Below are 23932 nucleotides of genomic sequence, written 5' to 3' on the forward strand. Positions count from 1 at the left end.
CATAAAATAACTAGAAGTATATGTAAATTTGAGTATCTGAAAGGCATGAATGGCTTGATTTAACTGCTTTCCAAAGATCTTTCTTTCTCCCACATCTTTTGACTTGTTTGCTCTCCTCTTTTAAGTAAGTTTTTATTTGTGATTCATCCATCTTTTACCCAATATTTCTTCAATGCATTTAATGTCTGCTGTAGAAAATGAACTTGAATGTGAATTTTTCCGGGCAATGAGAATAAGCTTGGTTGTCAACTGGATCAGACCTTTTCATACGGATCGTGTTGCACATCTCAGAGCACATCTCCAGTTTTGGACAAACAAAATGCTCCATTCACATTACTGACTCGATCTCTTTCCCCTTTAAGCCCTTTTCAGCTACTCTGAATGCTTCTGGTGTTAAAAACTTTCTAACAGTTTACAAACCTATTTTAAACCCTCAAAACTCCTAATATATTTAAATCAGCCTATCAGCTTATTATCTATGATGTTTGTCTTTAGATGTAGAAAGACTAATGGTGTGTAAATTAGCTAATATGATTCATGGAGGTACTTTATGATGTTTACAGTAAAACGTAAAACATTTATATGAGTAAATGAAGCACAGTTATCTTTCTCTAGGAAATTATTTTGTGAAACTATTTTTCCACACCATCCCATATTCCAAATTTGAACATTTAAAAATTGTTTTATTAGGCTCAATAAGATTTCATCTTCAAGAGATATGATATAGATTATATTTAATATCGATCACCATTTTTTTTTCCCATTCTCCCAGATCTCACCCTTTTACAAGCAAAATTCAGTTCTTATCTTGTCTGTGAAATCTTCCCAAATTTCTCTGGCTTCCCCTGTCAAAACCCTAGTGTAGTGGTCCTTACCAGTAGCCTCTCTTTCATCAGTTAATATTTGATTCCAGGTTATCTTGTATCACTTAGTAAGATGGGATGGTATTTTTGTATTCTCAATTATCTTTTCAACTCCTGAGGACAAGGGTAAGTCACACACTTTTCTCCAAGTGTTTAAATTTGCCTTATAAAAGGTAAAGGCACTCATATCTGGTGTAAGTACTAATTATGAAATAAGAAAGCTGGAAAGGACCTAAGAGATTCAATTCATCTTCATTGTAAAGAAGAAAAGTAAGTCTCAGAGAAGGTTTGTTCAAAGTTAGTGGGGGAACCAGCAGTTAGCGTAATGGCTATGTCATTGGACTCCCACATAGTCGACCGCAGTTCGCGTCCCGGACCCAGTGGCTTAAAACTCACGCCGGGCGCGTGTGCGTGCGTGCCCAAGATCCCGAGAGAATGGAGGAGAAGGGATTGTGGCGTGACCATCCCCCCTGGGGGGTGATTTCTCGCTTTCTGTCTCTATGTCTCTCTCTATCTATCTGGCAAGCGCACACACCCTATAGCAAAAAGAAAAAAAAAAAATTCTCTCCAAAGTTAGTGGCAGGATTTGGTGATTCAACTTCTTTAGGGAAATGCATATACACATACATATTTATATACATGCACACATACATACATATATACACACATACATACACACATGCACACATATGTACACATACATATATACACAACACATGCACACAGATATACACATGCATATATATACACACATACACAAGCATATATATACACACATACACATATTCACACATGCACACATAAACATATACATATATACACACATATATGCACATATGCATATACATATACATATATACAGATACATATATATGCACATATACACATACATATATATACATACACATATATACACATGCATATACATATATAATTGAGCATATTAGCAAACTGTGATTGGTTGCTGAAATATTATATTTATTGAATATTCTGTTATAGAGAAAGCATTTTGCTGGGGATAGGAAATTCAGAGATAATATAATGGAGAGAAAAGACCCCTATGTGAAAAAATTCAACAAAACTATATCATATTATTTAGTATGATCAAACTTATGAGTCAAGATAATAGTAAAGATTTTTTCTTGTTCCATGTGCACTATGTGTTTCAATTTAGAGAACTCTATTGTTAAAATATTTACATCTTATATGAAAGATTTTCAGATTTTTAATTTATTTTTTATTGGAATAAGAGTTTATGATCAGTTCATTTCATAGTAAAAGTTACTCTAATTGTATGTTTTTTTAAAACCATCTCTGTGGGGACCAGTGGATGGCATAATGGTTACATCACTGGATCCCACATAGTCGAACATAGTTTAAGTCTCAGACTCAGCAGCTTAAAAATGCCAGGGGGACCAGTAGTTAGTGTAATGGCTATGTCGCTGGACTCCCATGTAGTTGACTGCTGTTCGAGGCCCGGACCCGGTGGCTTAAACTCATGCCAGGTGCATCTGCATTTGTGCCCAAGATCTCAAGAAGAGGATGGAGGAGAAGGGATTGCAGCATGGCCATCCCCCCCTGGGGGGTGATTTCTTGCTTTCTGTCTCTCTGTCACTCTCTGTTTTTCTGGCGAGCTCTCACAGCCTATAGCAAAAAACTGTCAAAAACAAAAACAAAAACTCATGCCAGGTGCATCTGCATTTGTGCCCAAGATCTCAAGAAGAGGATGGAGGAGAAGGGAATGCAACATAGCCATTTAATTTAAAATTAATTTAAATTTAAAATATTTTACTAAGTTTTTAGGACACAGAAAAAATAGCTCCTTTTTGAGATCTACTCCCTTAGTGAATTTCAAATATACAATGCATTATGATTAACTTACAGACACCATGCTATACAACAAGTCTCCACTTACTCATTTTATAACTGATTTTGTACTCTTTACTAGTCTCTCCCCTTTTCTCCCTACCAACCAACCCTTAGTAACCACCATTCTGCTCTCTGCTACTAAGAATTTAACTTTCTTTAATCAGTTCACATATAAATTAAATCATACAGTTTTGTCTTTGTTTCTGCATTATTTTACTGAGTGTAATACCTTCCAGTTTCATCTGTATTGTTATAAATGGCAGGTTTTCCTTCCTTTTCAAGGTGGAATTATATTTAATTATATATAAAGCACATTTTCTTTATCCATTCATTTGTTGTTGGATATTTAGGTTGATTCCATAGCTTAGCTGTTGCAAATAATGCTGCAGTGGATGTAGGAGTATGAATATCTCTTTGAGATAGTGCTTCTTTTATTTGGATATGTACTGAGAAGTAGAATTGCTGGATCATATGTTAATTCTATGTTTATGTTATTTAAGAACCTCCAGACTGTTTTCTATGCTGGATATACGTTCTTTTTTAAAAAAATTTCACTTTCTTTTATACATTCAATCACGTTATTTAACTTACAAAGTGAATATTTCAACATGTGAACATTTCTCCTTAGTCCAGTTGATAAAACTATAAGATATCTTCAATGGATAATACCACATTTCTTTGTCCCATTAATGCTTTGCCTCTCTATTTAAGCTGGAGAGAGAATGAGAGAGGAGGGCAGAAATTTCATACATTATTTAGTAGAGTTTATAGAATGACTGGCAGAGAGAACTGGGTAAGTTTAAATTCTGAGGAGAATGAGAAATGTTTGGAGTTGCCACTGGAACCATCACGAGTCACCCAAAGATGAGCAAACCAATGATCACATTGCCACAAGAGTACCGCTGAGGTTAATTGGTAAGGACTTGTAGTTTGTGACCACATCGTTGCTCAACAGCTTTGGAATTAAAAGTTGGAGGCATAGGGGACCAGCAGATGTTATAATGGCTACATTGCTGGATTCCCATGTAGTCAACTGTGGTTTGAGTCCCGGACCCAGTGACTTAAACTCACAATGGGCACATGTGCATGTGTGCCCAAGATCCCATGAGGAGAATGGAGGAGAAGGGATTGGGGCATGATCATTCTCCCAGGGGGGTGATTTTTCACTTTCTGTCTCTCTGTCTCTGTCTCTATCTTTCTGATGAGCGCATGCACCCTAGCAAAAATCTCCCCCCCCCAAAAAAAAAAGTTGAAGGCAGAGTTGAAGGTCCTGAGATTGACACAGTTAAAGGTATTAATGACATTGTAGTCGATGTGGGCTGTCTGCATGCTGCAGAAATTATAAGGAGCTCAAGGGACTAGAGATCAAGATTATAGGGGCAAGAAGAGGTTTATTCAAATTAAAGAAGTAAGATGAAGGATCAGAAGATTATAGTTGGGACCAACAGTTGGCATAATAGCTATGTTACTGGACTCCCATGTAGTTGAACATGGTTCGAGTCCTGGACCCGGTGGCTTAAAAACCATACCAGGTGCATGTGTGTGTGCCCAATATCCTGAGAGAAGAATGGAGGGGAAGAGATTATAGTGTGGTCATCCCCCCACAGGGGGTAATTTCTTGCTTTCTGTCTCTCTGTCTCTCTCTGTCTTTCTGGCGAGCACATGCACCCTGTAGCAAAAACTTCACAAATAAATAAATAAGAAAAAAAAAGAAGATTATAGTCAATGGAAGATTTTTTTCAACTTAGAGATTTTGGATTGAAAGATGTTTTGATTTATGAAGAGCCCAGAGCTATAGCCCTACCCCAATGTGTGACTAAAATAGGACATAGGTTTTACAGATGAGATGCCATTTAGAAGGTAATCACTATGTCACTGAAAGTGACAGATGATACTTGTATCTGGCATTGTACATAGGGGAGTAGAAGGGCACACTGACTTTAGTAAATGAGGTTAAGGGAAAAATGATGTGGAGGGGACAGATCTTTTCTTCTCATCTTATATTCATGAGTCAGGCCCTTATAACAAAAGACTATCAAGATAAAAGCATACAAATTTATTTAATATATTTTATGTGACATGGAAGCCTTCTTAAGGACCTGAAGACCTAAAGAAACAGGAAAGCCTATGTATATTTCCGTTTAGGCTTGTTGAAGAATAGATAGTTGTGACAGTTGTGATTAGATCAACGGGCTATAGTCGGATAGCAATAAACGAGGGGGAATTCAGCAAGCTCTGTTCAGATTCTTCTCTGTGTCCCTGTGTCTTCCGAGATCAGGACATTGCTTGTCTCTGGGCATGGGGAAGGTATTTCTTGAATAAGAGTTTTATGGTTTTATGCTCCTGCTCTTTCCTCAACTGCCAAGGTGCCTTATTTGGGGGTAGTGTGTCTTAAACCCTATCAAGTGTAAACCTCCCTTTTTTGGCCTTTGCCATGGAGAGATAATACAGACAATAATGGAGAGGATGATAGGGAAAATAGTATGATCATGGCAGTATCAGAAAAATGATTGAAATAGAAATTTGTAAATAAGACAGAAGGGATTCTATAATAGAATACAGAACCCACCATAATGTGGAAAGAAAAGGGAGGTAGACAGAAGCTTTGTGAGAGACAGTGGTCCTATCTCTGTAGTGAAAATGAGAAACGGGGGGAAAAATGCAAAGCATACTTTCCTCATTGATATCTATAGATACCAGGATCTGAAAAGTTAGCCAGGAAGGTGTTTAGAGTTACACATTAGCTCAGAGAGCAGGGATGTGATGTTTGCAAAATAATTCCAGCCTTCTAATTGTTGGAATGGACTCATTGTAAATTTTCATGCTTACTTTCTTGGACCAAGACTGGTTTGTACTGAGGCTTTCATAGAGATTTGTAAAGAAAGATGAACAAGAAAAATACATCCTTAGGAAACAACTTTTAATCTAATACCACTTAAAACTGATTGTTACTGCAATTTTTAATCAAGTGCATGTTGCTTTTAAAGCAGCAGTCTCAGACATATTCTTGTTGGTATTGTTTGATGAATGTAAGAATAAACCAAAGCTGAACATTTTTAGTGTTTTTAGAAACTAGAAGAATCACAATTTTTAACTGAAAAAACAGAAAAGGTTTTTTTCCTTAAGTAAAAAACTAAATTATGCCTCCTCTTTATGAACTAGATGTCACTGGCCAAAAACAAGATAAACAAACAAAAAACAAAAACAGACAAAAAATAGAATCAAAACCAAAAGAGCAAAGGAAAGAAACTAGAAACTGCTGTTTTGTCTACTCCTCTCCACCCCTGCCAGCATGAATGTATTTGGAAGACTATAAAAATCAAATATAAGAACATGCTGATTCATTCTTTGGAAAGTTCTACGCTGTGTTAGTAGAGTTTGCTTTTGGCAGCCTTACTTCTTCAGATGTAACTTGCGTGTTTGCCAATATACTAAAAATGCAGCATCATTGCTGTTTCTCTGACCTCAGCATTCCAAAGTAGTTTTTCAGCGCTTGTCCACCTTACATTGTTTTCTCAGTGAGCCTAGTGCATTTAGAATGTGTCATTAGCTTTTAAGGTGAGGTCTGGACAAAGTCCATTTTACTTTGGATGAGTTATCACCCTACTTGTTCTTGACCCTGCAGCGATGTTTTTAACGCTAATTTTTCAGTTTCATATTTTTCCATTAGGACTTGAAAGGCTCTGAATTTTTCTCACTGATTTCATTCTGTCCATGAAATTCAAATGTGTCTGAATTTCAACTTGTTGGAATCAATGAAACTTAATAAAAATGGAGAAGTTGTTATGAAATTAGAAAAATAAGCACTGAGGATTCTTTAATAAAAATGAAAGGTACTGCTTAGATGTAAGTATATACAGTTTGGGACTATTGACTTCCGTATTTCAAAAGTCAATTTTGTTAAGGAGAGTTCTCTTCAGCAATAATTTTAGCACGTAAGCATGATCCAGATAATAATGTTAGTTATTCGACTCATGTGACAAATGATTGAGTTGTTTTTTATACAACCTTGATTTACCTCTTTGTGTGCCCTTGTTTATATTTATATGTAACAATGCATTATTACATATTCATATCATGTAATTAGCAGTTAAAAATGTAATATTTGGAGTAGTTGTTAATGAATCAGATACTGCTGTCATCCCAAGTTATGAATTGACCCCAAAAATTGTTGGGAGATTTAAAACATAGATTTTTTTTTTAAATTTGTGTTTCTTTTTGTCTCTGTTTGCTTGTTTAAATTGTTCAGTAATTACAAATTGTGCGTTTTAGCTTTTGGGCACTTTGATATCATTGTGAATTGTAAATAGCATGGGACTTGGCAGCTCTGAATTCTAGCTTCTTCTGCATCTTAGGCTTGCTACTCTTCTGCTTCACATTCATTAGAAAGAAAAGACTTTTAGCCATATGCCAGTGTTTTAGAAGTCAACAGTGCACAGGTGTCAGCATTTAAGATAAGAGCATAAAGTTTGAAATATGATCTATGGGATATAGACTAATATATATGCATTTATATATAGGCATACAAGCTCGAGTGAAAGCTAAAAAATAAAATTGTGCTCCATTCAAATTGTCCTTATTTGTTCTTGATTAGGAAATAAAACAGAGGAACATTCAAAATACCCCTAACTTTTATTTTTAGTTGCTAAAATAGAACTTCAAGAATAAAAAAAAAAAAAAAAAAAATCACTTGATTTTGCCTTCTATTGGATTTTTTTAGGGTTTTGGTGAAAAAAGTAGATAGATTTATCCCAGTATAGATTTTGCCACCTTTTTAACACTTCAGTCATTCATTTATATTAGTTGGTGAGGAGCAGATCAAAAACTGTTTAATTCTTGTTGTCCAGTTAAGTTTTCATTATTTTCTTATTGCTACCTAATAGCAGTACAGTGGAGTGAATATATTTTGAGAAGTCACATGGCACTTGTCTGCGTAGGTTTAGATTTTCACAGTGAGTCACCATCATTAGCTTTCCATAAATGACAATCTGAAGATCAGCCCTTATTTGGATATGTGAGTTCTTCTGTGCTTGTCAAAAATCAGTCCAGAGAGATTTGGGGAAGATAATGGGAGGATAGTTTCAGAGTTTTTTGTTTGTTTGTTTGTTTTTTTTTTTTTTTTTTTTTAATCTCTGTTGCCTTTGCCATTTTCCTCCCATTTGTGATACAGTTACATAAAACAAGATAGGGCAACTAGATAGCAAAAAAAAAAAAAAAAAAAATCCCCAAAACAAAAAAACAAACCTTCACATTAACAAAAATCTAGGGGATAAGATATTACCAAAATAATTCTGGTTGGCTACAAGACACCACTGGCCATGATGCTTGCAAGATATCATTGTATGAGAGGAAAGAGAAGAAAGTAAAGGTGCCTGAGAATGAGAGAACCCCAAAATAGGCGATGGATATTCAGTGGCGAGCACAAAGGGCTGGTTTGAGAGCAGAGCTAACCTGAAAGGAGTTCGCCATACCCTGGCCCAGGATAAGAACATGTGAAATCTCCAAAATGCTCTCTTCCTCCGTGACCTCTCAGACCTGACCCTGCACAGCTTCCTTCTAGAAGAGGACCCTAAACTGAACATGAACTACTTGAGAGGAGCCAACATTGGCCAGGTTTGGGCAACAGAGATGAAACAAAGAGATCTTGGGTCCTGACAGAGACGCAGTGGTAAATGCAGTGTTCTGTAAGGCAGTCTCACATGGTAAGGTTCCTAGTTTAAGTCCAGAGACCTCCCTGAGTGTAATAGGCACAAACTTGCCTATGAAGCCCGGCTGGACTGGCTGAAAAAAAGGGATAGATCATGGCATCAGGACTCTGTTGCCTCTGTCTTGTGGGAAAAATAAGTAAACTAAAAAAAAAAAAAAATGAAAAAAATGAAAAAAAAAAAAAAAGAGGAAGGAAGGAGGAGAGTGGGGAGGAGACAGGGCCAGGAAGTATGAGAAATCAGTTTTGTTATGGACTGAATGTTTATATCTCCCCAAAATTCATATGTTGAGGCCTAATCCCCAAAATGATGGTATTAGAAGGTGGGACATTTGAAAGTGATTAGGTTATGAAGTGGAGCCCCTCATGGATGAAATTAATACACTTGTAAAAATTGCTCCAGAGACCTCTTGCATCCCACCCATCCAGTAAGGTTACTATGAGAAGACAGCCTTCTTTGAACCAGGAAGCAGGATGTCATCAGACACCAAATCTGCCAGTGCCTCGATCTTGGATTTCCAAGCCTTGAGTACTGTGAGAAATGTATTTCTGTTGTTTGTAAGCCACGCAATCAATGGTTCTGTTATAGCAGCCTGAACAGACTAATATATATGCCTTAGTTTTCATTACCATATGAAAGAAGCAAAAGAGGAAACTGAAGACAGAAAAGCTTTCCTGAACCCCACTAAATTTTAAAAGTTTAGGAAAATTAATTTCATAACAAACAGAAATTGAGCAACAAAAATAGAAAGATCAAATCTTATCTAGTGCGATTACATATAAAAAAGAGATAATAGAACAAAATGGTATCACTACAAATAAAGCATGTCAAAAATAGAAATTTCAGGGAACCAGCAGTTAGCGTAATGGCTATGTCGCTGGACTCCCACGTAGTTGACCGCGGTTCGCGTCTCAGACCCAGTGGCTTAAATCTCACGCCGGGCGCGTGTGCGTGCGTGCCCAAGATCCCGAGAGGAGAGTGGAGGAGAAGGGATTGCGGTGTGACCATCCCCCCTCGGGGGTGATTTCTCGCTTTCTGTCTCTATGTCTCTGTCTGTCTGGCGAGCGCACGCGTCCTATAGCAAAAACCTCTCCAAAAAAAAAAAAAAAATAGAAATTTCAGGGGCCAGCAGTTGGCATGCTGGTTAAGGCATTGGACTTCCACATGGCTGACCACAGTTTGAATTCTGGACCTGGCTAATTGCTTTCAGACTTTCCTTCTCTCTTTCTTTCTGTCTCTCTTTGGTGAGTTCATCTGCCCTATAACAAATATAAAAATAATAATAATAGCAAAATTTTTAAAATAAAAAAAAGACTCTTCTAAACATTCATGGAACAATGGAATTAAAGTATAAGTTTCTTTTGATGCAAAAGTTTTGAAATCAATGCATTAAAAAAAAATTCATGTTCCATGGCTCCTAAAAGACCTCCCCGCTCCCCCCCATATGTGCTCACTGATCAAGTCAAAACTTTACCTATTACTTGGTAATTAGCTATAAAACCTTAAGAAGATATATGACACATGGAAGAAAAACATAAATCAAAATAGGGAAATTCAAAAATGAGATGACAAGACTCAAAGAGTAGAAATAAAAGCAAAAAATCATTTTGGAAATTATAACTAACCATAAAGTAGACAAGAGTGAATAGCACAACAGCTAAAAACCTTAACAAATATATATCAATAAGAGGAAAACTTTAAACCTCAAAAAGAAACAAAGAATGTGATGAAACCTGTGGATATATAAACTTATCTTCCCTGAAGAAGAAACCCAAAACAAGAAAACAGAACAAATATTAAAAGTGAAAATTCAAGAAAAGCTTTACTCAAAAAAAAAAAAAATTGAAACTGCATACTGAGCGTATATCACATACCTAAAAATACTGACTCAGGGGCCAGCAGGTGGCATGGTGGTTAAGGCAATAGACTCCCACATGGCTGACCATAGTTCAAGTACTGGACCTGACAGCTTGAAGATCATGCTGGAAAAGTGTGTGTTTGTACCCAAAATCCTGAGATGAGAATGGAGGAGAAGAAACTGTGGTGTTGTCATCCCCCCAGAGGGTGATTTCTCACTTTCTCTCTTTCTCCTCTGTCTCTCTCCCAGTGAACACATGTGCCCTATGGCAAAAAAAAAAAAAAATCTTAGGAAAAAAAAAAAAGCATATTGACTCAGAATGATCAACCTAAAACATTCTAGTAAAGTTACTGGACATTAAAGAAAAGAAAACAAATTTCTTGGTTATATAAATGAAAGGGCAAACTTCTGACATTTAAAAGAAAGTAAATTAGATAATCATTGAACTTTTCAACATTCATGCTTTATACCATAAGAAATATTTTAAAAGAAACTCAAGAGAAAAAAAAAATAACATGGAGACCAAGGATTTTATATCTACAAAAATTAGCCTTCTTATATTTAGTAAAAGACATAGGAAAACTGTCCTCATCCTTCAAGAGCTCATGGCCTATGAGCACTTCCTGAGGAATGTATGCAGATTAGGTTTCAGAAGCCAATCAGTGACACAACAGTAACACAACTAGACATGCATAAGAAACATCCAGGGTTCATATCCTGGGACCTCTCTGAGTATGTCGGGGTTGCATGTGATGTGGGTTAGCTGAAACTGAGAGTGGATTGTGGCATGGAGATCCTTTGGAGAGCTCTCTCAAGAAAGAAAAAGAAAGAAGGAAGGAATAAAGGAAGAAAGGAAAGAAAGAAAAAAAGAAAGGAAGGGAGGAAAGATGGGAGGAAGGAAGGAAGAAAAAAAGAAAGAAACTTAATAAAATAAAAAGTGAACATTTAAAAATAAAAAATAAATAAGAAAAGAGAAAGCATATGCTTGAAGCAACCAAAATAACTAGTGACAGCATTGTGAAGGCTGATAAAGAGGATTAGTTACCCAAAGAGCTTAAATTAAATGGAACTGAGAGAGAACAAGTATGTCATGTAATATGATCTGAGAATAGGAACAATATTACTACTTTTTAAATAAAGAAAAGACATGAAATTAAATCAGGAATTTAAATCAGAAGTCAGTATAACCTCATAAGAATGTTTACTTTAAATGCATATTTCTCAGTTCTGTTCACTGAAAAGGCCAAGAAATTATGGAAAATGGGCTTGAGACTTCTTGGAATGGTAGCTACAATAGCAAGGAAGCTCTCAGAGAATGGTAGAGACATTAGTGGGAGCCAACTGAAGGAGGTTCCTTCTGGCCTCAGATCAGAGAATTTGCGCTTCAATAATGATAATAATTGCAGTAGACCAAAACCCACCAAATATTTTAAATTAGTTCATAATGAGTATTTAAAAATGAGATCATAATAAAGTATGTTTAAAATAAAACGAAAGAATTGATCATCTTGGGCCAGCAGGTGGTGTAGTGGTTTGAGTTCCACATGGTGGACAACAGTTCAAATCCTGGATCCAGCAACTTGAAATTCATGGCAGGCACATGTGTGTGAGTGCCTAGAATCCCAGGAGGAAACTGGAGGATAAGGGCTTGCAGCATGGCCATCTCCTCTAGGGGTTGATTTCTCGCTTTCTGTCTCTCTCCCGGGGAAAGGGCATGGCCCTCAGGCCAAAAAAAAAAAAAAAAAAAGAAGATTAAGAAGAGGAAGAAGAATTATTGACTAATTGGTTATCCTTGAGAGATGATAGGAAACCAATTCATTATATTGGAAATTGTTAAATAAAGGAAAAAATTCAAACATTTATCCTGCTTTCCTAAATGAACTGCAGAACCGAGTACTTGAATAGTGGATGTGTGAATGTTCCTTTATAAAAGTACTTCAGCCAGTGTATGAAAATGAATGATGGAATTAAAATACCACCATTTTGCAACCCCCAATGAATGGTTACAGGCGCTCAGTATGAGCATCTGCTAAGAACACAAAATGATGACCAGATATGTGCCCTGTCCTGCTATACACCTGTAAACCACCACCGGTTAGTTGTCTTGCCAGTGGATCAAACCTGGGTCCAATATAATCTCTGAATCCATTAGTTTCCAAGATACCCAGAAGATAGGAACATATTGACCTGCACCAAAAGTACATATCCCATAAAGTCTAGACTCTGGAAAACTTCCCTGCTTTTTCCAACAGTTTAATTGTAGGGAACTAGCAGATTGAGGCAGAGTCAGAAGATTTATAGCAGATTGAGGAAGAGTCAGCAGATTTAAGGTGACTTAAAATACATCAGATTTTTTTAAGTGAGCAAGAGTAAACTATAATATCAATAGACATTGGAGTGACAACTATTTTTTTTAGGAGAGTTTTTTTTTTTTTTTTTTTTTTTTTTCAGAGGTCGTGTTTGATTTCAGAAAGAGATGGAGAGACAGAAAGGGAGAAATAACACCCCCAACACCCCCCCCACACACACACACACCCAAGGACGAATGGCCATGCCACAGTCCCTTCTTTTCCATTCATCTTCCAGGATCTTGGGCAGGCATACATGCACACATGCCTCGTGTGAGTTTCAAGCCACTGGGTCGGGACTCCAACTGTGGTCAACTATGTGGAAGTCCAGTAACCATTATGCCACTGGCTGGTCCCATGACAACTATTTTTAAAACATAAGTTATTTATTACCTATAAAAATGAGGATAATAAGGATGGCTTCATGGTCTAGTGGTTAAGAGAGTAAGATCTGACATGGCCAACCTTGGTTACTTTTGACAGGTTTTATATATGTAATTTAATAGATTTTATTAATGACCAGCCAGGTGGCAACTTATCAGTACTTCATTTAAAATGAAGATAAATTTCAGAAAATAACAATAGATAGTTTAGTCAATGACTATGGATTATTGCTCTTGAAACGATTCCATTTTTCTAGGGGAAAGTGACATGGTGCTGGTTGGTATGTGGAAAGACCCAGGTTTGCAAGAGCAACATTGTCCTTATTGGAAGTGATTGGAGTCCAGAAAAAGCTCAGTGTTCAGTTTCTTTATGTATCAAAAAACAGATGCTCATCTCCTCAGAGACCATGATAGTTAAATGAGAGTGAAGAAAAATTATTTTTAAGTACAAGGATTTATGCTAACCTTTACCCTTGTTTTACTTCATGGGATTTGAGTGAAAACTTTTGTTCTCTTTCTTTTCTTTATAGCAATGAACAAAAATCAGAACTTTCAAAAAATGTATGTCATTTAAAATGTTGGATAATTTATACAAAAATGAGTGCTCCTTTTAATTTCATCTTTCTATCATATCAGTCTTTTGCCAAAAAAAAGAGAGTAAAATATTATGCCTCGCATGAAGATAGAGTTATATTTGATTATATACTTTATGCTACATGTGTGGTGTTCTTTTCCTTTTTTCTTCTTTTGCTAAACCATTACTTCAGCACTACAAAATAGACAAATAGTAGATACTGTCATTAGATAGCAAGTTAGACCAAGTATGTATAAATATTTTAACACTTTTGGTGCAAAAAGATGAGCTTAATTCATTGACTTGACTCTGTCTCAAAAAATTACATTCTACTAGTCTGAAAATAATCTCATATTCCTGTGGGATGAATTACTTTTTTCTTTTTTTTAAAATATGCATAAGGTTTATGGTATTAGTGAATTGATGTCCTTATATTTCAACTTGTGGTGGGAGTTTTTTTTCCTTTCAATATAAAAATTGCTGAGGAAATAAAAATATGCTATTTCTGTGTGAATATGAACTGATTCTTTAAAAAACACACAAATATGGCCATTATTGTAAACCCAATTTAATTTCAATTTCTACTCATTTTTGGGAGGGCAGATAGGTATCTGTTGGTTTTCCAGGCATAGTGTACAGTTATTTGTGTGTGTGTTTGTTGGTTTTGCTTTAGTCTTTTTCGTCTTGAATATATTTAGTTAAAGAATATATAATGTGGAATTGGACTTGCATTTTTAAATGTTTTGTCATTTTTTTTTTCTCAAGCAAGTGTTCATGTTGGAGCCCAAAAATAGATAAGCCAGAAAAATCGTATGTTAAGTGAAAGAATCAGATATGAAAGAGCAGATAGTGTGTGAATATGAATCCATTTGTATAAAATGTTATAATAGGCAAATTCATAGAGACTAAGTCGATGAATGCTTAATAGGGGAAATAATAGGCAGAGTTTCCTGGGGTGGGAGGGGGAGAGGGTTAGGCACTGAGTGATTAGGCAATTGTGATAGCTCATCAATTTTGAATATGCTAAAATCCAGCTAATTGTACACTACCCTGGCTAAGGCAAACTAGAAAAGAGGATTTGTGCCTTGACCACCTGCTCTTTTCTTCATCCACGCAACCTATCTGTGAGTAGAAGACCTGGATAAGGCTTCAAAACTACTAGCTTAAGAGATAAAAACCTTTACATTGCTGGGACTAGCAGTTGGTGTAATGGTTACACTGCTGAACTCCCATGTAGTCAACCATGGTTCAAGTCCTGGACCTAGCACCTTAAAACTCAGGCTGGACACATGTGCATGTGTGCTCAAAATCCCAAGAGGAAAATGGAGGAGAAGGGATCTCTGCATGGCCGTCCCCCCTGGGAGGTGATTTCTTGCTTTCTGTCCCTCTGGTGAGTACATATGCCCTATAGCCAAAAAAAAAAAAAGAAAGAAAAAAAAAAAAAGAAAAGAAATCTCTCTTGAAATTTTTTAAAAAATCCTTTACGTTACCAAGGGTGGAGATGGCCCAAGTGAAAACTAGAGTCCATTACTTCATCAAGCGTTACACTATATATCAACAGTGTGCCCAAAACAGAAATGGATATTAATTGGGTTGTAAATGTTTATCTTTATAGAAAGTTCTTTCAGCATTTCTATTGTGTTTATCTTTACACAAAGTTCTTTCAGCATTTCTGCTGTGGAAGTCTTCTACTGTTTCCCCTCTTTACCAAGACATTGAGAGGAAACATGCCTATAAACTTAATTCACTGCAGTTGTGATACCCACTACAAAAGATGGGACTGTCCTTGGCATGAGATGATGTATCTCTGCTGCATTGTTCTCAGTCCCAGGTATCCTTCTCTCAGGCTGTCTTTCTTTGCTCCCAACCACATTCTGCTTATCTCTCTTATCCTGCCTTGTGAGATGCCACCATTTCTCCCTTTTCCCTCCCCAGTTTCCTTGGCTTGTTTTTCTTTTCATCAATAGCTTCTCACCACGTTTCTGTTTTACATTTGAAGGGTCTTTATTTATGTAAGTGCAGATCATTTTAGACTTTATTTTCAGTTATTCAGGAAAATATTCATCATTGTGAACCTGAGGGTCAGGCCTGGTGATAGTCTGGGTCTGTCCTTGCTGGAGGTCTCTGTTTTTTTTTTTAATAATGTGAAATGGATGAATTTTAGATTAAACTATCCTAGGCTTATTCATGCCTCTTCTTAGCTTTGCAAGCATAGGGAATGTTTACCAGAAGCACATTATTTCTTTTCTTTTCTTTTCTTTTTTTTTTTTTGGAGAGGTTTTTGCTATAGGGCGCGTGTGCTCACCAGACAGACAGAGAGAGACAGAGAGACAGAAAGCGAGAAATGACCCCCCAGAGGGGATGGCCACGCCGCAATCCCTACTCCTCCATTCTCCTCTCGGGATCTTGGGCACGCACGCACATGCGCCCGGTGTGAGTTTTAAGCCACCGGGTCCGGGACGTGAACCGCTGTCGACCACATGGGAGTCCAGCGACATAGCCATTATGCCAACTGCTGGTCCCAAGCACGTTATTTCTTTAGGTAGAATGGGAGCAGATAGAAAGTAGTAAAATGGTGTACATGTAAAATCAGAATTTAGTTTATTTTACTTGTATTTTTAAAGTTTCTGTTTGTAAAACAAGTTTGTAGGAATCCTGAGCATGTTTGCTGTAAAGGAAGAGATAGAGGGTGGGGGCAGTGAGCAGGTAGCTGGTAAACAAATATATTTATCACTTAGTTTATATTACTAGAGAATAGTTCTCACTTTTTTAAAAAGAATAATTTTATTTATTTATTCATTTATTTTAATTTGATGGGGGAGAGAGGGAGAGAGAAAGAGAGAGAGAGAAAGAGAGAGAAAGAGAGAATGTGAGAAAGCAAACCTCCAGGTCCAAGATTCGAACCACAGTCAGCCATGTGGGAGTCCAGTGCCTTTAGCCACCACACCACTTCCTGACCCCAGTTCTCTCTTTTCTTAGAGATGGATGTGAGGTCTATTTAGTGGTAGATTGGGCAGTCATCTAGGAGAAGGAGGATCAAGGTCTAATTCAGTTTTATGAAGATAATGTAAATGTTTAAAATACATCCTTAGAAGGACTAAACTTGATATTTGTATTGTTGCGTGTGGAAACTAGGAATGGTGATGGAGAGTAGGAAACTGGGGCTTTGAAAACAGTTCATGGGATGGGATGAGGTTGGCATATTTTCAGCCCATCTCACCCTGAACGACTATTGAAACTAATAGTCTTGAAATACGGAAGAAAAAAGTAACATTTTATTTCACCATTAAAAATGTAATCTTGGATGGGCTAGCAGGTAACATGGTGGTTAAGTTGCTGGATTTCCACATGATCTACAATGTTTTGAGTGCTGGACCCAGCAGCTTGAAAATCACACTGGGTGGTTGTGTGTGCATGCCCAAAATCCCAAGAGGAGAATGGAGAAGGGATTGTGGTGTGGACAGTGCCCTTGGGGGTTATTTCTCACTTTCCCTTTCTTTGTCTTTCTCCAATGAGAAAGAGCATACATGCTCTAACAAAACCTAAAAAAAAAAAAAAAGAAAAAAGTGAAACAATTGTATGTCTACATGATTGGAAAAGCACAAGACGATTGACAGTATTTCTTTTCAAGTAGAGTACTGGTATAACCCTGTCCTTTCTCCTCATTTATTGCTTTCTTTTCCAGACTAGAATGTAGTACTCTAGTTTCTGTGGAGCCTGTCTGGGCAATATGGCTAACCTCCATTTATTCTGTTAAGTTAAAACTATAATATTCAGAATAGATCAACATCACTAATATTTTTTTCTTTTTTCTTTTTCTTTTGGAGAGGATTTTGCTATAGGGTGCATGCGTTCACCAGACAGACAGAGACAGAGAGACAGAAAGCGAGAAATCACCCCCCGGGGAGATGGCCACACCGCAATCCCTTCTCCTCCATTCTCCTCTCAGGATCTTGGGCACACACGTCCAGCGTGAGTCTAAGCCACCGGGTCCGGGACATGAACCACGGTCAACTATGTGGGAGTCTAGCAACATAGCCATTATGCTAACTGCTGGTCCCAACATCACTAAATTTTTAACAGCAAATTGCAAATGTTTTCATGATAGGAATCAACCCATAACATTTTCCAAACTAATATTACTTTTTGGCCAAAGATGTAAAATATTGGGCAAATAAGCTAGTTTTAGTTTATTTTCAACAGAAAGTTTAAAAAGTCAGGGCCAGCAAGGTGGCATGGTGGTTAAAGTGCTGGATTTCCACATGGCCGACTGCAGTTCAAATCCCAGACCTGATGGCTTGCTGTCTCACTTTCTCTCTCTTTCTCTCTGGTGTTTGTGCATGTGTGCCCTGTAGCAAATTTTAAATAATAATAATAATAATAATAATAAATAAAATTAAATAATTTTAATAAATAAAATAAAACAATCTTAAACTAATCATTGCATATATTTTTTGATGAGTTCTGATTGTAAAGTGTTTTCAGGATGTTGGGTGCCATCCCCAAAATGCATGAAACTACCAAAGCTGTTGGCATTTAATTGCAGCAATTTAAATTGTTGATTTCATTGTGGATAGTTATCTCGTTTGATTTTAATAGAGAAGTGTAATTTTTTCATCCTTGTAGACAACATCTGGGGAAGATGTACGAGACTTCACAAAGGTTCTGAAGAACAAGTTCAGGTCAAAGAAATACTTTGCCAAGCATCCTCGGCTTGGCTATCTGCCTGTCCAGACAGTTCTTGAAGGTGACAACTTAGAGACGTAAGTTTGATTTTTATCATTAAATCTTCTGTGAACTCTTATAACTAATGTCATTTTTTATGTTAGTGACACAAAGATTGGTTTAATATAGAACATATTTGTGTTTGGGTAAAATATTTCATTTTCAATGAGAAATGAATAACTTTAAAGGGACAAATTCACAACATGAATTTTTACTATTTGCTTTTAACAATGTCACAGATAAAATTCCAGGTTTAACCTTGTCTATGTTCTTAAACTTTGAAAATATGTATTAGTGTGTTAAACTTCATACAAACTAGTCATCTCTTTCATTTGTCATCTCCGTTCTGTGTAAAAATACTTAAACTGTGCTATTATGTGTTATTTTATTCTTATTTTCAGATTTCTCCCCTTCTGAAAGGCGTTTTACTGTTTCTCTTAGTATATTTTACCTTTATTTTGAATCCTTTTAATATAAATTTATATTTAAAACACTAAAGCTCTTGCTTCACATTATGTTTCTAATAAATTTTTTTAGATGAAGGGCAGCAAAATGAGTTAGCTTTATGTATTACATGAAATAGACAAAATTTCTTAAAAGTATAATTTGAGTTGACAAGTATAAATGAGCATTTCAAGATAGCAAAATTACCAAGAGATTATACAACACAGAAAATAAGAATTTGGAGTCTGAAATAAAAAAAATTAAAAAGTGATCTAGAAGAAATAATGTTAGGTTACAAAATGATTATATTTCAGGATCAAAATAGGTATAATTTTAAAGCTTTGAATCACTTCCTAAAATATCAACATTACTATGTCAAGCGTATTTCTTATGTGTGAATCTTGGGGAAAACAAATGTGTATTGTTAATCATCTCTAGGGTGCCCAGTGATATAAAATAATGAGGTTCTGTTGGAGAAAGAGGCCATCTCAAATCACTTTAGAAAAAAACCCTCCAAAGTATGATGCATGATGTTTTCTCCTTTATACAGTGGTGAAAATTGTAGTAAGAAATTTTAAAAATATGTTGAGTGCAATTTTTGTGAAGTGAAACTTAACCTTCAAAATTCATAGTCTGTTTTATATTGTGTGTGTGACAGATAATCCGAATAGAAATATTCCAATGTGTTATGATAGTTAATGTCTCAGAAGTGCCAAAATAGTAGATTAGACTATTTGGTCCTTTTTTCCCTATACATATAAAATCCTGTAGAGCTGGAACTCTGCCAAATTTATGTGCGAGAATATCTTATTTTTGGAAAAGCTAAGAAGTAGAAGGCCATAGCAAAAGCAGAGTCGATACCTTTATCCTGCTACGGGTGATGTCATGTGTGTGTTCATAGAGAAAAACCTTATGTAGACTTATATTTAGATAGGTCTATATATAATATGTATACAAAGAAAGAATTGAAACTTTCTGACCACTCCATTTGATATTAAACTGTGTACAATGAATGAATGCATGTGCCTTCTTAACTGTGCTTTTCTTTTTTTGTTTCTTTGCATCATATGCTTTAAAATGAATTTTATTAAAGCAATTTCAGTTTAAAGAAATGCATTCGGGAAAGGCAGACTTTGGTTCTCTGTTTTGTGGGTCTGCTTTTGTACTTATCTTTAAAAGGTTGTTTGATAATGCATTCTTATTCCTTTTAGTATCCAATATGCAGTTTAATAGACCTGAGCATCTTATGATAAAGATGAAGTTTTACATTTCTTTGTATCTAATCCAATTAACCTTAGAGTTGCTGCCTGAAGCCTAGAATTATCAGGTGGTGCTTTAATTTACAAAATAATTTTATAGGTTTGAACTAAGTGATGTGCATTTTATACTTTTGATAAACCACTGGCCTTTTATGTCCCAAACATCTCCATTCTTCCTGTGAAGCATACAGAGAGATGTTTAATACTCCTTTTAAACATTTTTAATCACTTGTCTTTCAATGTCAAAATAATCATTGGCATCAATCATTCTAGTCTGAGTGGCTGTGTTAACAGAAAAGCATGCCAAATAATGATTTGCTATGATTTTCAAGTGTAATTCCAAAAATGCTTCACCTCGCTAAACATGACTTTACCAACATGTTTTATCAGAGAGAAACAAGAAAAAGCGGAAGGAGCATAAAATTAAAGTAGATGCTATAAGATTTTTTAAAATTTTATTTAACTTTATTTATCCATTTATTTATCTTAATTTGATGAGAGAGACAGAGAGAGACAGAGAGAGACAGAAAGAGAGAGAAAGTGAGAAAGCAAGCTGTCAGACCCAGGACTTGAACCACGGTCAGGCATGTGGGAGTCCAGCACTCTTACCATTTATTTATCTTAATTTGATGAGAGAGACAGAGAGAGACAGAGAGAGACAGAAAGAGAGAGAAAGTGAGAAAGCAAGCTGTCAGACCCAGGACTTGAACCACGGTCAGGCATGTGGGAGTCCAGCACTCTTAACTGCCACCTGCTGGCCCCCATGCTACGATGTTTCCTTTAAAAATATTTATAAGCTACTGAACACAGGGGTCAGATTTTCTTCTTTTTGTAAATGTTAGGACGGACTTTCTTGGTGTCCTGTAGTCCATTTTTCTGCTGAGCTTTTTCTAGAAAAGCGCCACTTAATCTTCTGGTGTAACAATTATGTGAGTGGGTTATAAACAGTTTGATTTCATTTGTTCTCTTATTTGTGGGAGAAGAACTTTGAACGAAAAACAGTGAAGTGGTAAATGTGTTGAAGTTCTTTATAAGGTTGATTAGAATTTTTTTTCCTTGCTTCTTGGGCTTTCATCCTTTTTGCAAAAGGTAATGTCTTACCTTCTGACCAATAATTATACATGCATCAATGGAGGGGGTTTATGATGAAAAAAAAAGAGTTATTGCTGAAAGGAGATAGACAAACCTATGCTAAGGTTTATTCAATTGATTTTTATAACTTATTTATAGAAGATTTTTTTAAAAATAAAATACACAGGAAGAGTTTAATGAAAGACATTGAAAATAAAGCTAAGAAACAAACTGGGGAACCAGCAGTTGGCGTGATGGCTGTGTCGCTGGCCTCCCACGTAGTCGACCGCGGTTCGCGTCCTGGACCCGGTGGCTTAAAACTCACGCTGGGCGCGTGTGCGTGCGTTCCCAGGATCCCGAGAGGAGAATGGAGGAGAAGGGATTGCGGCGTGACCATCCCCCCTGGAGGGTGATTTCTCGCTTTCTGTCTCTAATGTCTCTCTCTGTCTGGCGAGCGCACGCGCCCTATAGTGAAAATCTCTCTCTCAAAAAAAAAGAAACAAACCGAAATAGTGGCAGAAGTTACTTGACAGTTGTAAGGGATTATTATGAGGTTAAAAGGGAGGTTGGTTTACCTAGAGATTAAGAAAGTAAAATAGAGGGACCAGCAGTTAGCATAATGGCTATGTTGCTGGACTCCAATGTAATCGACTGCTGTTCGAGTCCCGGACCTGGTGGCTTAAACTCACTCCAGGCGCATGTGCGTGCGTGCCCGGGATCCGGAGAGGAGAATGGAGGAGAAGGGATTGTGGTGTGGCCATCCCCTCGGGGAGGTGATTTCTCACTTTCTCTCTCTTTGTCTCTCTCTGTCTTTCTGGTAAGCACATGCAACCTATGGCAAAAACCTCTCAAAAAAAAAAAAAAAAAAAAAAAAAAGAAAAAGAAAGTAAAATAGACACCTCTCCCTGATATTGTTAAGGTGGAATAGATGAGTTTGGTTTAAGTGCTTACAAAAGGAAGTACCAACTCGTAGCAAGTGTGATTTTGTCTGTAGCAACACTGGACTGGGAGGAGTGACAGCTAAGCTGAGTTCTGAACAATTAGTAGGACCAAGTGTTGAGTGTTTGGTGTAGATGGAGGAAAGGGAGAGTTTCTGGGGCCAAAGAAGCATTTTCCAAAGCCTATAGGCAAGAGAGTCTTAGAAAGTGATATATAAAGCTGAAAATACGATGAAATAAGAGTGGAGAGAGAAGCAGGAACCAGGTAATGAAAGGCCTATTAAGCCATGCTAAGTTGTTTGAAGTTTGTTCTGAGAGCAGTAGGGAGGCACTGAGAGTCTTTATGGAAGAGCATTCTGGGATGCACTTGTCCAGTGCTGGGGCAAATGGATTGAAGAAGGGAGAAGATCTGACACATTAGTAGTAGTCTGCTGAGAACTTAAGGTACTTAAATGGGTCACTAAGTATTTCAGGGTCTGGATTACATTTCATGTAAAATGAAGGGTCTTCAAAGCATTTGTGGAAAATACATATTATGAAAACTTTGCATGGATTTCCAATTTTTTGCACCAAAATATACTTTCTGGTTTTCTACCAATTTTTTGAATGCCTGTTATATTAAGTGTATTTAGTAGAGTCTGAATCTTTTCATAGACTACTGTGTAATTAACCAAAACACCCTATTCAGCCACCACACTACAAAGCAGGGATGGGCTCCATTATTAAACTGAGTTAACACACAAATTGGTCTTATTTTTACCCCCCTTTAATCATATGCTCTAACTATCCAACGCCTTGTTTTTTCCTTCCAGAATTAAATGAGAAAGCTTATCACTTAATGTTTTCTTCATACAAACCAAAATACTTTGAAGTCAATGAAGCCTAAAGTTTGATGGTCCTTAATCTGTTTCTTTTCTTAGAAAATGTCCAAATATATATTTTAAAAAGAAAACCTCTTTTGAGAAATGCTTCAGTTCAGCTTTCTGCCCCTTATCTTAGTTCATAAATCATTTTTGTGCTAACTGAATTAACTTCACAAGAACCAGTCAGGCAGCTTTACAAAGTTTTCCAAGGGCTATTAAGATCAAAAATATACATTTTTCTTTTGTTCAGAGCTCATGGTAAATGTCCTGGTGTATTTTTGAAATAATCTCTTAAGTAGTTACTGTGTTTAGAAAATGTAGAGCAAGTCACACACACTTGTCTATTTCTTTGTTAATGAAAAGTAATGATGTAAAAGAATATTGACTAATACTGTGTGGTTTGTTTTTGTGTCTGTTTCACACAAGTGTAATTAAATCTACTTATAGTATAATTATTCTGACAAATTCAGAGTAGATAAATACCCAGTTTTGAAAGTAAGTCCAAAAGTCTTGGTTTTTCATCCTATTAAGATGACCTTCTAATTCTTTGTCTGTCTCTCTGTTTGCCATAGGGTGTGCACACTTGCCAGAAAGAGAGGAGAGAGACAGGGAGAAAGACAAAGGGGGAAACACCTTTGAGAGAAGGATTTCCATGCCAAAACTGCAATCTCTTCTCCTCAATCCTCTCCTTGTGATTTTGGGCACATGCACACATGTGCCTAGCAGTGTGTCCTTCAAACCGTTTCATCTAGGACTTGAACCCCGCAGTAGGCCATATGGGGTCCAGTGCTTTAACCGCTATACCACCTGCTGGCTTCCAGAGAGGTGTATTTTAAGCCACTGGATCTGAGAATTGAACCATGCAGTAGGCCACAGGGTATCCAACTGCTGCAAACACCATCCCATTGACTGGGCTCTTGCTATCTCTTTTTAATCTTGGCTATGGCAATATCAACTTGCACTTCACAGTATGAGATAATGAGATCATTAATGTTTTCCTACGTATGTATATATAGTAAAAATAGAAGAATT

At 36.6% G+C, this 23932-nt stretch overlaps 1 protein-coding gene across 3 annotated transcripts in view; it reads left to right on the forward strand.

Annotated features, from left to right (window-relative positions):
• Positions 1 to 23932, forward strand: part of UTRN (utrophin) — a 645934-nt gene that overhangs the window by 591823 nt on the left and 30179 nt on the right. For all 3 annotated transcript variants that reach the window (XM_006161924.3, XM_006161922.3, XM_006161923.3), the window contains one exon: positions 18227 to 18363. In XM_006161924.3, the coding sequence (XP_006161986.1) occupies positions 18227 to 18363 (137 nt within the window). The remainder of the gene's footprint in view (positions 1 to 18226; positions 18364 to 23932) is intronic.

This window comes from Tupaia chinensis, unplaced genomic scaffold (genome assembly GCF_000334495.1).
Source record: "Tupaia chinensis unplaced genomic scaffold, TupChi_1.0 Scaffold139457_1, whole genome shotgun sequence".
Lineage (NCBI taxonomy): Eukaryota > Metazoa > Chordata > Mammalia > Scandentia > Tupaiidae > Tupaia > Tupaia belangeri.